Below are 18,379 nucleotides of genomic sequence, written 5' to 3' on the forward strand. Positions count from 1 at the left end.
AACCTCTCCTTTTGCCTCTCCTCCTCTCCCCCTCCCCCATCCCTCCCTCCCCCTCTCCCTCTCCCTTGCTGATGGGTCAGGAAGCAGACCATATTCACTTACACTATAATTTCCTAAGCAGCCCCAACATGAAAAAGGAATTCCCTTCCCTCCCTTGTGCTCTTTGAATAACCAGCTTTGTGCCCACTCCCAGGCACCTCTCCATCTGCACAAAGCAGTCATCTTGGTGGAGTAAACAGAGGGCTTGCTTTCCCCTTAGAGCTGAAGTCCTTCCTCCAACTTGGGATTTTGCCTGCCCTAGCCCTCTGGTCTGTTGCATCTCTTTCTGGAGTGCTAGATGAGAGAAACCGTTGTTGCTTCAGCAGTATGGGGTTGGAGAGGGGGGTGTTTTGAGACTGGAAACTCAAAGAGGAGGACTGCAGGGGGCCCCTTACAGGCATGGTATTTTGGGCCTCGTAGCCAATGAAAATGTGGTCAACCTTAAAATGTGGCCTCTGAAATATGAAAAGAACGTTACAGCACCAAAAGTAATCATTTTAAAACAAAATCATAAAAATCTTTTCAAAATATTTTTCAGTACAAAAATGACATGAGGTGGGATATGGGTTCATTCAGTCAGTCTTATATGATGGGATCTGCTCCTACCCATGCACCCCGTGACCCCACCTTGCCCAAGGTTTACACCCATAGATGGCAGGAAGGCACCACTGGCATGCGGTACAATCAGCAGCACTTGGCCAATGTTTAGCAATGTTGACCTTCCACTAAGTGGAGTGTGGTCAAGAGCCCTTGAGCTCTCTCCATTTCAGGCACAGAGGTAGCCCGAACCACTGCTCTGGGCAGCCACTCAATATTAGTTAGCTTGACACAGAGTACTTGAAAGTCCCGAGATACTGCTGGCTGATTAGCATGTACAGGATTGAGCATTTGAAATTTGCATCAAAAACCAGGTTGTGACAAGCTGAAGTGCCTAAAACTCATCTACTTATAATGACCTAGGATTGGAGGAAATGTAGAAATTGGATATCCCAATAGAGAAAACCTAGGAAAGTAGCTTTAAAAGCCCCTGGACATCTTCAGCTTATACCCCACTCCCAGTTAATGGAAAGGAAATTCAAGAAATTCAACCACTTGGGATTCTCCCCCTCTACCACCCCAACCCAGAAGTAGAACCTAAAGATCCTTCTAGGAAATCTTATTCCCTCAAGGGTGAGAAATTTATCGGGAATCACAGCCACTGGAGGGAGAAAGTCAAAAAGTCCTGGAGCCAGTTGGGAAATCTTTTCAGAGGTACCTGAAACAGAATAGCAAATACAGTAGGTAGAATTGAACTTAAGAAGGAAAGGAGGTGCTCCCTGGAGAGATGGCAGTGCAGGAGTCTGATATGGATGACACTTTGCTTAACTGGAAGGATGGAGAGACGATGCAGCCTTCCCAAAGCCCCCTTCTATGCCCATTTAGCCTGCCTGGTACACTCAGAGGTGGTTTCAGACTTGCCAGCATTACATGCAGTGGGTTCATTAAAGAGAGACATAAGGAAGCAATGAAAGAAAAAGGAGGTAAGGGGGTGGGAGAACAGCAACAGAAATGGGCCACAGTGCCCCTTAGATTTGGGTATTGATCCTGAGGAGCTGTTCTGAGCCATGTGTAACTCACTCCAGTACTGAAATCTGAAAATGAGTCTCCCCTTCAGAAGTTTGCCTTGCATCTCTTTTCCTGGGTGCTGAGGCTTTCTTGTGCAAAAAAGAAAAGGGTGGAATTATTATTAAGAAATGGAGAATTGTTCAGATCCTGGAGGCTTTCTTTGGATGTAGGCTACATATGAAGATAGCTGTCATTTGTCGCTTAGCAATAGAAGGGCTGAGGCTCCTGTGGTCATTTGGATTTGCAGATGGAAAGGCTTCCCTGGGTGCTGAGAATCATCACACTGAGCAAGGGCTTCATGCTGCTGCTTCTTTCCCCAGGCGCCTCCACTCCAACCACCTGTACTGCGACTGCCACCTGGCCTGGCTCTCAGACTGGCTACGGCAGCGGCGCACCATCGGCCAGTTCACACTGTGCATGGCTCCTGTGCACCTGCGAGGCTTCAATGTGGCGGATGTACAGAAGAAGGAGTACGTGTGTTCAGGTGAGGCTGCCCCGCTGCTCCTCCCTCCTGTGCCGTGACTCGCTACCCTCAAGCTTGCTCTGGCATCCCCCTGGTCTTGAACACACACCTCTACCGGGAGTCTGGTGTGGAACCCCATAGCTTGCTCCCCATGCTTGATAGTCACTTCACTCTGCAGCACCCAAAGGGATCAAAAAAAAGAAGCTTTGTCACCTCGTAAAGGAAAATGCTCAAAAAATTCATAAATCCCTTTCAGTTAAGCCTCACAGTCTGTCTATGCTAAGAAACCCAACCTGTATTAGGTATCTTGACATTTGCTAAACATTTTCCAACCTTCCAGTTACTCATAGAAACTGGAAAATGGGATCATGGAGGCTGTGGGGTCAGTCTGTTCTGCCCCTTGCCAGTGTGTGACTTGGACAAGTGATCACTTGGCTGCAGAATTGAGATAATAATCATAGATAATTCAAGGGAAGGGCGGGCGGCTCCAGCGAAATAAGGCATAGAAAGCACTGGGCATAATACCACTCACTCAGTAAGCGCTAGTAAGTGGAGGCTTAATTATTATAGTTTAGTGGACCCACAAAATGTACTGAGCAAATGCCAGAGTTTAATCTGTGGGTAACTGAAGCGCAGTAAAAGCCCAGACTGTGTGCGTTGTACAGAAAACAGAGCTGAGCCCAGATATAGATGAAGGCCACCTGGATCTTCAGGGATGGGAGGGGACCCAGGGATGGATAAGATCTTCCCAGAGGATGTGGCTTTCAAATCAGTTGCTAAATTTGCTTGCTTGTTTGTTTTTACTTCTGGCTGACACTCTCCACTTCCACCACTTTTCCACTGGCAAAGAAGTAGCGCCAATCTTCTGATTTCCTCAAAAGAAAAAGTCTCCGGTTGAGTAGTTTCCCCAAGAGGCATTGCTGATTTCAGCAACCCAGTCTTGGAATGAGGTCTTGTAGCCCCTAAAGGCTGATCTGGGGTAGGGTGGGAAGGGTCCAGTGCGCAGGCACGGAAGAGTAACAGGGAGCTGAGTGCTGGTGGGAGTGCCTCTCCCACCTCTCTCCTCTGTTGCCATTGTTTATTGAGCGCACATGTCCTCCTGGGCCCTCCAGAGAAGGTTTGCAAAGCACAGATTGGCCTTCTTCCACTCTTAGGCTGCATTCATAGTATATAAGAATTTTCCTTGAATTAATGTCATCTCGTTCTCTGCTGCTTCCTTCTGTCATGTTGCTACTCCGTCAAGTTATTAATTATCCAAAAACATTTTAACATGTCTCAGTGCAGCACCTCAATAATTTCCTATAGACGCCCACTTAGAAATCACTTCCCATCAAACACATACAATAAAACCGTTTATCACACAGGCACCAAACTCAGATATAGTGACTGTAATTACAGTAATTATTAGGCAAAGGGTACAATATCGGCATAAGTACCAGTGAAAGAAATAATTATAGAGTGCTGGAGTCATCTGCGAGCAAGTGAGAAAAACTCATTAGAGAGAATGTAAAAACACATCATTATAGGTGGGGGTCGGGCTTAACTCTGTGCACGCCCCCCGTCCGTTTGTCGGGACTTCCCATTGCAGGAGTGGGGAGTCATGGCTTAGCCAACAGCCATCGGGATCCCAGATCCAGGGTAGGAAGATCAACCCCCCAAACTCCTGCAACTGCTAGTACCCCAAATCTCCTTCCCTGGAAATGGCTGGATCTAATGGGTGAGTGTTAGATACACAGAAGAATCCCTGTCACCTTCCCTGTTTATGGAGATTAACCCTTTGCTTGTGTTGGTCACTGTTGCTTCTTAATACAAACTTGGTGTCTCTGACCACAGGAGAAATTTTTCCACAGATACCAGAACCTGAATATGCCTTTAAGCTCTACCCATTCCCCATGGATATGAATGTAGGGGAACAACATACTGGGACCCCTATACATGAGGGATTCTTTAAATGCTTTCACCAGGCTTTCCTGGGTTAAAAAATAGAATGCTGTGTGGGGTTATTTTCTGAAAAGGTCTAAGTCAGGTATTCTGTCTGGGGGGCTAGTGAATTAAACATTCATGACAAAAGATCTACCACCAGCATTGGGAGGATGCAGGAGGAGCACCTCTCCAAAAAGCACCACCTCTTTAATGATTGATAAACGTAGATAGAGATCAGGACTTAACCTGTGCACATGCAGGAGGTGAAAGAGGGGCATTTCCCACGCTGACCACCCCATACATATCCCATACAAGCAGATACCATGTGCACGCACACGCACACACACGCATACCATGTATACACAGACCTTTGGAGGTGCAGGCCCTGGCCCACAGCAGAGCCCAAGAGGCATCTGAGTGAGGCTGCTTTGTGCAGACCTGATTGTGGCTGTTTTAACCTCAAAACCAACAGTTTTTCTTGTTCAAGCTAGTCCTCCCCCACCCCTACTCATAGAAAGAGAACTTCATTCAAGAAAGGAAGGACAGAAACATCTCTTAAAAACAGAGGCCATCTGCCCATCTCTGGACACCAGTCACGCCATCTCTGTTGTTTTCATCTCCAGTGATCCCATGAAGGCAGCATAGGAAAACCTCCCTGGACCCCTAAATGGCATCAGAAAATTCACGAAACACGTCACTCCAGAGACAGGAGAGAGCTGTATCTCACTCCGCCTGTGAGGGCCCTGCCTGCCAAGTCTCTGATATCTTCCTTTGAATTAAACCCAGCTGTCTGGGCCCCAGCCTCATCACCCCAGAAGCCCCCAGCTCTGGGCTCCTTATCACTCCAGCTACCCCAGAAATGTGCTGGTGACAGACTGCAGCAACTGCATCCCCTCTCTCGTGGTACCCTGCTCATTGGAGGCATTCATTTTCTTCCTCTGAGGTGACAACTGAGAATTTTTCACTAAGGTGGAGGATTGTATTTTTATTTATTATTTTTTTCTATGTGTAGAACTGGGCCACTTGGTGCCCTTCAGCTACTGCTAGAAACATTTCTCTGTTGACTTTTCTTATTTCAAGTAGAAGACCCCAGAGCCAGAGGCTCAGTGGTCTGAACCAGACTTTATCAAAGTTCAAGGTAACAAACCCCAAAAAAGTTCTACTTTGGCTACAATGCAGCTCTTGTTATGAGTAGCAAGTTGTTGGTGGCTCTGTTTCTCTCATCCTTACTCTAAGAGTTTATGCTGGGTTTTAAACTTTAGAATTCATCTTCTGTGTGCCAATTTTCTGATTCCTTCATCAGAGAACATCTCGGCAAGTCACCATTTGTAATTCAAGGGGTTCATTAAGTAGTTGACCTCCTGAGTCATGACCGCTTTGCTCTGAACCCCTTTGCATCCATGAGTCTATCCACACCTGTCACACCCTCTGCTTGAATGGAAGATATGTTTTCATGAAGATGAACCTTGTCTTCTAGTAATAAGAGACCATGTCTTACATTTTCAGGAGTCCCCAATGCCAACCACAGTTCTTGACTATAATAACCTCTCAGTCCACACTTCCTCATATATTATTAAAAATGAAATAGGCATATCACCCTGGAAACAAGAAACTTCCCCCTTTTCTAAAAAAAAAAAATTGGGGAACTAGTTACAAAATATACAGATAATTAAGGTAAGCCGTGACGAGCCACCCATCTCCTTAGGAGGTTTTAATTAAAACACCATAATTGCATATTGCAGGAATGAGATGATTAGGTTTATTTAGCCATTCCCAAAATTATCATGCCTCTGGTATTTAAATCACGTTCATTTATATTCTCATCATAATTGCTCCAGTCCCATTGTCATTGCGGTCTGTTGTTGGCTTTTAAAAGGCCAGAGGCCAACCCGAATGCTTAATTTAAATACTGGAATTAATTTATTTCCACGTGCTCTCAAGACCACTGGATTTTTCAACTCTGGGCACACTGCTGGATGAAGTTGTCTGAAAGACAAAAGAAAGGAGTGCAGCTCGAAACACGGGCAAGTCCATCCGGCCGCAGCTCATGTCTCAGCCCTGAAGTGTCCTCCTGCCTCCCAGGATTCTGAGCTGCTGATGGTTTTCAATTTCATGGCAGCAAAAAGAAATTGAGGGCTGTCTTTTGGGCACAAGAGCTGGCAAGAAGAGCATGGGGCCCAAATGCAGAACTTTGGTCTTCATTTGTTCTGTGATTTCATTTTCTTTAGCTTCCTCATCAGCATGATGGGAATAATAATGACAGAACCTAAGTCACAGGGTGTTAGGAGGATCGAGGGAGATAACCTATACAGAGCTCTTCATGCAGGATCTGGCTGATAGGAAAGAAACATTCCAGCTACGCTAACTGCTGTTATGGGAACCACGGTCATGACTGTGTCCTTGGCCAAGTTCTCTCCTCTCTTGGGGCTTCTGTTTCCTCACCATCTCTGTGGCCCTTTCTAAGTCTGAAGTTTGGTGATCTCTGCCCCACTCACCTGGGTGGACACATTAGGGCCTTTGCTCTCAGTGTGAGGATCATCCCCACTGGCCAGCTAGGAGAATGAAGCTGAAGTGGTGGCTGGGGTCAGAGCTAGTCTCCTTGGTCATTGCTCCACAACTCAATAGGGAGTTGTGCAGTAAGTGGAGACAGGCTGAGCAGTACCCTCCATGCTAGCACTGGGAATAACTCCCTGCTGCTAGCAACGTGAGTGCCCCTGGTCTGGCAGCAGCACCCTGGTGATCCACAAAGAGCAGGGATGGGCCATCTCTGCTCTCCCCTAAGCTCTGCCCTGCCTCCCTCAAGACCACGCTCAGGGAGTCTTAGCAGACATCATAAGACATTGCAGTTCCTTCTTCATTTGGCACAGAGGTAGCTTTGGCTCCAGATTCACTCCAGAGTTGAAGTGGCAATTAAGGGAAGGCAAGATGGGCCCCCAGAGGAGAGACAGTTCCCCATCTCCTTGTGCTGGGTAAGGACATCCTTCCATCTCGGTGCAGCAACTTTTGAGCATCACTGAAAAGCTCCACAGGCAGATGGCATGGGCACTTACTTACAAAGGAAGAGTTGAAGAGCAGTTCCCTATGCACTCCTAAGTTTATGGCAGAACATCTCAGAGTAGGTGATAGGGCTGTGTGCTAGGTCACAGCCTTGCTCTAATTTCAGGGAAAGGAGTAGGTAGAGCCAGCAGGCAGGCTTGCTAAGAACAGTAGGACTTGTCGCCCACATGAGAATGTGTGCACAGCAGGAACACACATGTGCACGAAGGCACCTACCCAGATAGTGGTTTCCATCAAAGACACGTAGATTCTTTCTGCTCTGACAGAAGAACTCTGTTCTCATTCCCCTCTGCCTCCCAGCTTGTAATCGAGATTTGCTGGGTAAAAGGTAGGCGTTTCCTCATTTGTCCCCCTTGGAAACCCACTGCCCCCTGCAACTTCACCCCCATGGCCCCCAACATGAGTAGGCAGAAAAGGTTGGGGTGGATGACTGCTGACTAAGCTTGATGAAGTGCCTAGGACCCCAAACCACGTGGGTGAACTAGGCTCAGAGGCAGCCCCACGGGACAAGGCAAATGACCTTTGCCATAACTTAGTTGTGGGGTAGAAAGATGTGAGCTCAGGAAGGCATGCCCATCTCTCCACCACTGCTGTGTCTCCCCACTCCGGCTTCCGTACCCACCAGGGCCCTTCCAGAGAGATGACTCATGGGCATGCGGTCCTGTCTGCCAGGCTTCTGGGTCCATGTCACACATGTCTTCACCCTCTCACCCAAGGTGTGCTTACCAAGTCCATGTTTTCTGTCAGACCCTGTTTTAGGCACCAGTAAGACAGAAGGTCGCCTCAGTCTGTCCAGAGACAGAAAGCAAAGGGAGGGACTTCTGCCATCACAGCCCTCAGAGACAGCAGCACTGGTCAGAAGGGAATGTTTCCATGCAAAGCAAGCCCATCTTTCAACCCCAGTTTAAACCTGAAGTGTTTTCCATCAACAAGGGAGCAACATTCTCACCACGTGTGAGAGTACCTGGCTGGGAAGCCACCAGCCTAGAATGCTGACGGGGAGTATAATTACACTCTTTCTTTGCACATAATTAAAGGTGTTGTTAGTGACCTGGTTAAGGAATCTTTTCAAAGGCTTTCTTGCCTTGACGACATCCCTTGAGATGTAGCACACACTGCCAGCTGAATCAGAGCCACCCTAAGAAAGACCCAGCTTGTTCCCAGAGGGCCCTAGGGCTGTACCCAGGTCTGGTTTAAACAATTCACGTCAGCAGAGAAGTCAGAAGGGGCAGTTTTGAAAAAACTGCACTTCAGAACTTCCTGTTGCCCATATGACCTTTGAATACGATGTCTTCCTGACACCCCCCATCTGTCAGAACTATTCTGACAGATCAAATATTCCCCTGATCTGATACCTTCCACCTGAGCAGATGGGAATGCAAGAACCCATGCTCCAGCCCTCTGTGGAGCCCCTGACATTTCTCAAAAAAGGAAGGTGACTGGGGATGTGGAAATTGTCTCTGGCTTTGTCTGGCACATTTGCCCTTGACCTAGAGGGTCATTTCTTTGGGGAGAGCCATCTGCACTACAAAGTCCTTACAGTGAGGCCCTATTGCTCACATCCTCCCTCGGGTAGACATGTGTGAGGAGGTAGGAGCCCTTCACACTGTAGATGTTCTTTGCCATCTGCATAGAGAGGAGGGAAAGCTGCTAGTAGGCTTCTTGCTCCCCCTGCTTCCTGAAGAAAAGGAATAGCTGATCTTTAGACCCAGAAAGGACTTAAGAATTCTTGTATTCCAAGCTTCTCATTCACTGAGATTGGCAGTTAAAAAAAGAAACTCAAAAGGGCTACACTGACTTGCCCAAGGTTCTATAGACAATGGCAGAGCCAGATCTGTCAATCCCTACAAACATTTCTAAGCTCTCTCTGTGCCAGTTACTTTTAAATACTTCATGTGCATTAACTTTCTTTACTTTTACAACAAGTCCATGCTATGAAATAAGTATTGTTATTTTCCCCCATTTTACAGATTAGGAAGACTGAGGCTCAGGGACCTAAATGTGAAATGATAGAAACAAGATGCAAATTGTGACTCTGGAGTACACCCACTTAGCCAAAATGTCCTCCCTTTCTTGGTCTGAGGCTCTTCCAGGCTGGCTCTCTGGGTTTTGACTTTTCTCAGAAATGTGAAGACTTTCCCAGTTGAGAACAATGCCAGTATTGCCTCTCTCTCTAAGAGAATGTTCCACTTGGGTATTTTAGTCAAAGTTAGGATGTACCTAGCATTTTCTATAGTCTCCATTAGTTCCACTAGTGTGACACTGGAGACTTGGAAATCCTTGTACTTTTGACAAGAATATTTTCTCAAATGTCCCAACTAAGAGGATGTCTTTAAATTTTGGAAGTGTGTGAATGTGTGCATGTGCACATGTGTGAGTGTGTGTGTGTGTTTGTGTGTGTAAAGATGAGGCTGATGACTGAATTGGTGCTTCCTGGCAAGGTAAAGTTTCCAAATTAAGCCACAGGCATCAACCCAGTCCTTTGCATAAGGACCTGCCCCAGGCATGAGGACTGTTAATCTAGAGAGGACCCTCTACTTTGAGTCTCCCTCAGTTTCTAGGTCTGGTCAGTCCTCTTATTCAGCCACCATAGATGGGCTTGCCAGCTTCCCAGACTCAACTTCACCAGTGAACAGACATCATCTCTCCCTGCAGGCATTTTCCATGTTTCGTGTTTACTGACTGACTACACAGCAGCTTCCAGCCAGAAGGGCCCCATCTGAGCAGCAAGAAGGTCCATGCAGTTGGTGTTTGGTCTCAGTCATGGTCTTTGCTCTTGGAGGGACCTGAAAGGACATTAAAGTAACCCCTCCTGACTAGATCCAGCAGGCATGGGCTGGGGTCCCAGGAGAGGCCCTGAATTTAGTTTGCCTTTGCGAGCATAATGTCTACATTTGAAAACATAGCCACAAGCTTGAGATTCTTACCTAATATTGAGGCAGAAGCCATAATGTGAAAAGTTTACAGTGCCTTTAAAATGCTCAAATGTACTTCATGCTTCCTGTATTAGAGATTTGTACCAATGAAAGAGTGTTCCTAAAGGTCTTTGAATCTTATATTAGTTCACCACTGTATATGTGTGTCTATTAATATATTTAACTTCCAAAATAAGCTGCTTGGATGCCATTTCTTGAGTTTTCACCACCTTTCTTTAAAATCCACATTGGGTCTCACCTCAAATAGTAAGAGCTAGCTCTAAAATATTTAGTAACTCATATTTGCCTTTTTTTTTATGAAGTGAGTTTTATTTGCATATTCTCAGGACATAAAAATGGTTTGAAAATGCCTTGGATGTCACTGCCTATGACTGTATCGCCACTTTGACAACATCAATGTCCCATATAGGGAAACTCTGCCACCTTTTGTCCTCCCACCTGGTTTTGATATCTCAAGTGACTTCCAGCCATGAAAGAGTGAAGTTTCGGCAACCAATCCCCAAATGAAAACCCAAAACCCCAGGTCATCATTCAGACTTTGAGCACCCTGAGAATGTTGTCCTAGTATATGCTCTGTGCACTCCTGTGGCATATTTTCATGCATGATTGATGCTGGGAGCCACTCTCTTCTAAAGACCAGGATGACAAGATGACAGAGCAAGGGGAGCAATCCAGAAACAGGTCAAGATCAGAATCTCTCCTCTAAGATGAATATCTAACCAGTGGCAGCTGTGTCTCCCAGATGAGAGGAGAAGTCAGCTGGTGATCATACTTCAGGTAGCTGAATCAGGAGTGCTGCTTCCCCGGGAAACTGGTTTAGAGGCACAGAAGCCCAGGCAGCTCCTGACACTGACCTTAGCTGACCATTGTGTTCTGGCCCCACAGGCTCCCACTCGGAACCTCCAGCCTGCAATGCCAACTCCATCTCCTGTCCTTCGGCCTGCACATGCAGTAATAACATCGTGGACTGTCGAGGGAAGGGTTTGACAGAGATCCCCGCCAACTTGCCAGAGGGCATCGTTGAAATGTAAGTGTCCCATCTGCCACCCTCATCCCTGGACATTGCGCCTATCTGTCTGAGCCAATCCACCAGTAGGCTGGAAGTATGTTGGACTGTCAGAGCTGACAGTTGAGAAAGATCAGAAATCTCTGTGCTCTCCTTCTGGGATTTCCCAGGTAGGATAGCTCAGTAGTCACAAATATGGACTCTAGATTACATTTAGCAAACTACAAAATGGGAGCCCAAGATGCCTTCTTTATAAATAAAACTTTATTGGGACACACCCACTCCCATTTGTTAATATATTGCTCATACTATTCTTGTAAGACAGTATTGAATAGTTACAACAAAGAACTTATGCTTTACCAAGCCTAATAAGTATTCCATCTGGCCCTTTACGTAAGTTTGCCAACCTCTGCCTTATGATTCTATCCTGGCATTTGCTAGCTGTGTCATTTTGGGCAAAATAATTGCTTTCTTTCATCTTTATTTTTCTCATTTATAATAATGTGGTGATTGTAGTATTACTCATGGGTCATGGTGAAAACTAAATGAAATGCACATGTAAAGCACTTAATTCAGTCCTTGACACATGGGTAAGTGTTCTGTAGAATGGCAATGGTAAGAAGTATACAAATGATGAACTGTTTCCATAGCTACCATTATCTAAGAAAGACTGAGCTTTTATCATTTCAAATTAGCTTATTGTCCTTCAGATTAGATGTTTAGGTAAAGAGACAAAATGGTATGTGCCCATGTGGCTACACAGATGTCCCAGATGCCAGTAAAATGTGTCCCCATAGCTAAGTCTTGTTCCCTCCTCCCTCAGATATTAGAAATGGCCATTGTCTCATTTTGAACTCAGTAAAGGTTGAGTTAATGTTGACCTCAAGACCACTCTGCAAATGATGATAATCATTTTTATTTTCTCCCTTCACCTTTTGATGGCTATATTCAAAACATAATTAGATGGAATTTCTTACTGAACTCACTATTAGATAAAATGCTTCCAAATAAAACACATGCATTTCCCTCGCCTCTCTGCTTCATGTTCTTCTCCTCTTCTATGCATACCCATCTGTTCCTAATACATTCCAAAAGATGGCTTGTTGATTCCTTCATTTGTTCATATATTCACTTAACAAACAGCTGTTTTAAGCAGAGTTGTGCTCTTGTTATTGTTCTGTGCTTAGAAAGCAACAACAAACAAAATAGGTAAAATATTGGTACTTGTATACTATTGTTGGGGAAAGTGCAATAACAAAGTAAAATAAACACAGCAAAATAAATTAGATAATATGTGAGGATGTGATAGGTTCTATGCGGGGGAAGTAAAGCAAGGAAAGGACTGGAAGTGAATGAAAGTAAAAACAAGTAGATATCTGGAGGAAGTGTTGCCTGTGCAAAGGCTCTGAGGTGGGGGTATGCCCGGTAGAACTAAAGGCCACTGTGGCTGACACATAGCAAAAGGTGAAATATTGGGGATGAGGGCATATTGGTAATGAAGGGCCACATCATGGGGACATTTTAAGCACTTTGGTTGCATCATCATTGATATGAGAACAGACTTTCAACAGGAGAGCCTCAGTTTCTTCTTTTTTCATTGACTGGGCCACCTTCTCTGTAATTCCCTTGAAAACTGTTCCCCAGCCCCAGTAGACACAGTTCATGCCCTGTACCATCCTGTCAGCCAGCAGCTAGTCAGTAAAGCATCCTTTTGGACTGAAATTCACCCCCATATGACTTTCATCCACCTTCACTCAGCTTTCAGTCTTCCTCTCAGCAAAGACCAACAATTCCCTTCATGTTGTACTGTAACTTTCCTTCACTCCTCTTGGCCATTGTGCTAGCCTTGAGATCCCTCTTTCTGTGGAATTCTCTTCAACCTCACTTCTGCCTCTCGATCCTTTGCTTCCTTCTTCCACCATTTCCCATTCCTGTCATTCCCTTGATCAGATCTCAAACACACTCTGATGAAAGAAGCCAGTTTATGGCTCACATAGGAGCAGGAACCTCCTCCCAAGCCCCTGATTCCAAAGCTGAGGGCTTACCTGCCCTCCTCTCCTTCTCCACATCCCTGTACCTCACAGACACACAGCTTGGACCTCACAGACACACAGGTCAAGTATATGGGAGAGACAATTTGCAACCCTGCATGTTGGAGGTGAGATTCATGCAGGCCACACCCTACCTGGATTCTTGGTCACATATCTGGACACTGGATTTTTTATTTCAAAATAATAACATGTCCATTACTTGTTTTCCCCAATACCATCCCTTATGCCCTTTGACCCTTCCTCATTCCTCTCTCCCTCTTAACCTCGGAAGCCTCACTTCATTTATTAGTGTCAGCTAGTTTTTATATGTATTTTGCTCTACTGAGTTGTCCACCAAATAAATGTTCATTATTTGTCATCCTGACTTGCTTTACTACACATAATTCCCTCAAATGTTTTCCATTTTGCTGCAAAGAATAGCAGTTCATCTTTCTTGTGGCTAAATAGTATTCCATTGTGTGGATAGACTGTATATTCTTAATCCAGTCCTCTATCCGTGGGCATTTAGGCTGTTCTGTGTCCTAGCTACTGCAAATAATGCTGCACTGAACATTGCAGAGGACAGAATTTGTTGAGTTGATGGTTTTAGGTTCTTTGAATAAGATGCCCAAGAGCTGGTTGGACTTTAAAGGCACCATTGATAAGCTAGAAGAGTGATTTTCTAAAGAATGTCTGATTATTACTAAGGTTTTCCTGATAGGAGAGAAAGTGAGAAAAACAAAAACAATGTGATGTTTTTCTATTGAGCAAAAATATTCAATTGAAAGACATATCTTGTAAGTGCACAGACTTAAATATCCTATTACCATTGTTATTCAGAATGCCCTTTATTTTCTAAAATATTGGCACCAGAGTCAGAATATAGATTGCTACATACATATGTACACGAGTATGTACACATATATACACTTGCATGAGACATATGTTTAATTACCTGTATTATATAATTATAATAGTATGTCTCTATGAATGTGGATTATGTGTTACATGTACACAGGTTCCCTTAATTGGCAAAAGAGAAGGTCTATAATCATCTAGCCTATGAAATCCAAAGTCTGGATCTCACTTGAGTTTTTCCACAAATAAGCAGCCACCAACAAGCAGGTGCTTAAGAGTATAAACCTGTTGAGCTAGGGAGGGCCTCTTTCTGACTCTGGCCCTGCCTTTTAACCAATGGCAAATATCTTTGCTGGGCCTTGGTTGCCTCAATGAAATGGCATCTTCTTAATGTTTCTGGTAGAAGTTAAGTGAGTGTGCTGTTGCCTGCTTAGCATTGTATCTGGCACATGGGGAATACCCTGTGTGAGGGGACTGTGTTTCCTTCACCACCATTGCCACTTTTATTTCACAAGGTAAAAAGGTTAGAAATCACATCCTAGGAGTTGGAGCTGCCTGAGGACGTGAACCCCCTGTAGAGCTGGTTCAGTTCCATGGAGGCTGTGATTGAGACAATTGGCTCTAGAAGACCACTCACTTGCATTGTGAATTGAACCTGGTGGTAGCTCATCTTCATGCAAATGTATGCAGACATGGAAATATCCATGCTCACAGGACACCCACAGCCTACCAGACAGATGGCCTGGGACTCCTCTGTGATGAAATGAAGCTGAGGCCTCAAGATGATGTGGTTGGGAGGGTCCTGAGAGAGGTGACGGAGAGGACTTTGAGAGGGAAACTTGTTTGTTCCCCAAGGCAAAAAGGCCTGTGCCTGGAGATCTGTGTGTTGGCCTAAAAGTCTTTTAAGCAGTTAGGTGCCTCCTCTTAGTGCTGAGAGAAAAAGAGCAGATGGGGAGGTTGAAAGATGAGAAAAAAGGGAGCAGAGTGTTGAAACTGCAGGATGCACCCCAGGATGATTACAAAGTGTCTGATTTATCATCCATAAGACATCTGAATGTGACTTGTTCTATTTATTCTTGAGAATTCCCCCCTGGTGTCTATGACCACCTATATCATCCCAATTTACCCTTTCTCCTTAGGCATGCTTGGCAGAACATCAGCTCTCCACTCCCTACCCCCAACCCTTAGCCAGTAGTGATCCCTTAAACCTTGGGAGGAGTTCTTTATGCCCCAACATTTTGGGAGAGAGAAGGCTATCTCTCATGCAAAGCAATCTGGCTGACTCTTGGATTTTGTTGGCTCAGAGACCTGTGTGCTCTCCCTGTATAGCAGAGCCAGCTTCTCTAAAAATAGCTTTCTTCAGAGAACCCACAGTGAGACGGGTGACTGCAGATTTTCCATGAAACTGAGCCCCCACCAGTAGCACTGTTCTTGGTGCTCCTGCTGTTTCTCTGAACAGGATCCAGCCTCCAGTAGGGAGAAATTCTGGAAAGAGTCAGAGGCCCACCATATCTTCTGTTCTGTCACCTTTAGCCCACCTTCCTGGATCCTCAAGCCTTGAGGGGGTCATCTGTGCCTCCAGCCCATTCCCCTCTGTGCCCCACCTTCTGTTTTGCTACATACCACCATGAAGCTCCTTCACTGGCTCCTGTGATCTGGTACTGCAGGTGAATGGAGCTGAATGCTGAAGGCTGTGGATGACTTCAGTGTCAAGTCATAAGTGAAAGCATCTAGGGCAGAAGGTAACCCCACTCCACTTGACCTCCTCCCAACCTCACAGTTTATCTGGGATAGAGAGATGAACTCTAGTTTATCTGCTCAACAAAAGTATATATTCCTAGTATACTGTTTGCCATGAAAGAGAGAGCGAACCAAATAAACAGCCAGTAGAACAAAACTGCTAGAGGATTCTAGAAATCCTCACCAACATTAGTGATGCTGGAAAGGTTCTGAGACACCAGGTTTCTGGGGGGCTGCCACGTGGAAGGAGGGGACAGGTAGCATAAAGGGGAAACTGATCAGGCAGCACAATAGTTCAGGATAGAGCCTTGGGATACATAGTCCCAGATCTACCTCTCCCTTTGGGCACATTTTTTACCATCTCATGCTTCACTCCATTCCCTTCTTTGCAAAATGGGACTCTTGATACCAACTAGAGATTTCCCATGAAGATTAAACAAAATAATGCAGAGAAATTAGCACCAAGCTTAGAAGCAACAAAGTAGAATCCAAAGAGAAAAAACTTCTGCACCTGTATGCCTGAAGAACAAATGAAATGAAGTCTCAAGTTTCCATACTATTCTTCATGTATTTTTTTCCCATGATGACTAAGAAAAAATTTCTCTTTTTGATGGCATCTGGACAAATCTAGTTTGAGGTCTGTGCCTCTACTTCCTGCAGGTAATGCCAGGTGTTCTGCAAAACAGATGAGGCATGACTCATGTCACACAGACCCACATTCCTCATTCTTGCAGTCAACCAAACATATAAGCTCAGTAGGTGAATTTAAGACTCACTGCCCTTCTGAAGCATCCCCAGAAGGAAATGTAAAGAAAGGGAGGGACCAGAATGGGCCCAACCCAGAAGTGAGCCCAGAATACAACCTTGTAGAGAATTGAAAAGAGTGAAGCATCAGGAGCTGCCTCTCGGGACTCTTGAGTTTTCTGTTCTCTAATCAAATCATCCAGGATGACTTTGGGGAAGAATTAAATGTAGAATTCCCTTCCTTCAGCAGGATCTGGGCTTTCTGACCAGAGATGCAAGTCAAGGGTAGACTAATATGGGAAAGAGTGAAGAATCACTCTCAAAAAGGGGGCTTCTGGAGTGGGGGGAATGCAGTAGAGCCTAGAGGCTTAGAACATAGACATTCAATTCTGACCAACCAAGGTTCAAGTCTAATCTGTAGATCTCTGTTTAGATAAATTGACCCTTCCTCCTCAAAATGAGATATCAACAATGCTACTCACTTTGTAGTACTGTTGAAGGAATAAAATGAGCCAACTGGTGAAGAGCTGTCTCTGACACATGAAAAACCCTCGGTAAATTGGTGTTTGCCATGATCGACACTTGGCCACACCACCACCAACATGCCCACCCAGTTCTAGAACCTCTTTATCAGGTCACTGGCAGCCATGGCCCCTGGACCAGCTGTGCCCCTGCCAGTCTTTCTGGTACTGTGTTGACTTATGGATTGCTAGAAACATATTGTGTTCAGTTGCATGTTTGCAGATGACAGATCATTAAGGAAGCACCAAGGAACTAGGGCAAATCAATGCGGAGTGCAAATGGCTGAAATCCCCGCCAGATATTGCTGTTGTTTTTACTGGTGCAGGCGGATGCTCAGATGTTTGATTTGTGTGTTTGTTTTTATGCAAGTTCTATTAAGTCCATTTGCAGCCTGAAGAATGTTTGCAAGACAAAGAAAGATACATGTGCCAGTTAAGACAGACCAAAACCAGCTGGTGACTTCAGACACATCCCTACATGTGACAGGTTTTGCTGATGCTTGTGCTGCTTTTTGCTCTTCACATTGGATTTTTGTCACTGGAGTATACACCTTTGCAGGCTTATTCCAGGCTATGAGGCTGGACTGTGCGTAAAACCTGCCAGGGGTAGGTGTGTGCCTTTACACGCACACACACATGCATACACACACATTAGTCTCACTGCCTACAGAGAGGGGCCATTTTTCTGAGGATGAGCAATGACTGAGAGTGGAGAAGGCTGAGCACCAATGACATGCAATAAAGCTCAGTGACTGCAGTTCAGGTTTTTGAATTAGATGAACTTGGGTTTGAGTCCCAGCTGTAACTCTTCTTGACTTAGTGAATTTGGACAAGTGACTTAACATTCTCTGAGTAGCCTCCATTTCCTCATGTTTAAAGTGGGCATGGTAATAAATAGGATCTGCCTTTCAGAGGGATAAGTGTTAAGTTTGACCAACTGTGTAAAACTCCTAGTCCAATAAGCACCTTAGGAGCGCCTGTTACTGTAGTTGTTAGCACTTCCTGTAATAGTTGTCCCTACATTGCCTTAATTTGACATGCAGGCATACCTCATTTCATTGCACTTTGCTTTATTAGGCTTTACCAAAATTGCTGTTTTTACAAATTGAAGGTTTGTGGCCACCCCACGTCAAGCAAGTCCATCAATGTCGTTTTTCTAAGAGCACAAACTCGTTGCTTGTCTCCATGTCACATTTAATTAAAGTCTGTATATTGTTTTTAGGCATTATGCTATTACACACTTAATAAGCTACAATATAGTGGAGACATAACTTTTGTATGCCAGGAGTTTGTGCGACTCACTTGACCGCAGTATGTACTTGGTGGTGTTGTTCTGGAGCCAAACCTACCATTTCTCCGAGGCTTGCCTGCATGCTGACTATTCACAATGATCCCTCCTGCCCTGTGGGACAGGAACATAAGAAGCAAAGACAAAAACCACCCCCAGACCATGCAAG

General features: G+C 45.1%; 1 protein-coding gene across 2 annotated transcripts in view; it reads left to right on the forward strand.

Annotated features, from left to right (window-relative positions):
- Positions 1–18,379, forward strand: part of SLIT3 (slit guidance ligand 3) — a 610,824-nt gene that overhangs the window by 468,912 nt on the left and 123,533 nt on the right. For both annotated transcript variants that reach the window (XM_054691197.1, XM_054691196.1), the window contains exons 8-9: positions 1,965–2,128; positions 10,909–11,050. In XM_054691197.1, the coding sequence (XP_054547172.1) occupies positions 1,965–2,128; positions 10,909–11,050 (306 nt within the window). The remainder of the gene's footprint in view (positions 1–1,964; positions 2,129–10,908; positions 11,051–18,379) is intronic.

Source organism: Talpa occidentalis, unplaced genomic scaffold (assembly GCF_014898055.3).
Source record: "Talpa occidentalis isolate TD23 unplaced genomic scaffold, MPIMG_talOcc4v2.1 talOcc4.9, whole genome shotgun sequence".
NCBI lineage: Eukaryota > Metazoa > Chordata > Mammalia > Eulipotyphla > Talpidae > Talpa > Talpa occidentalis.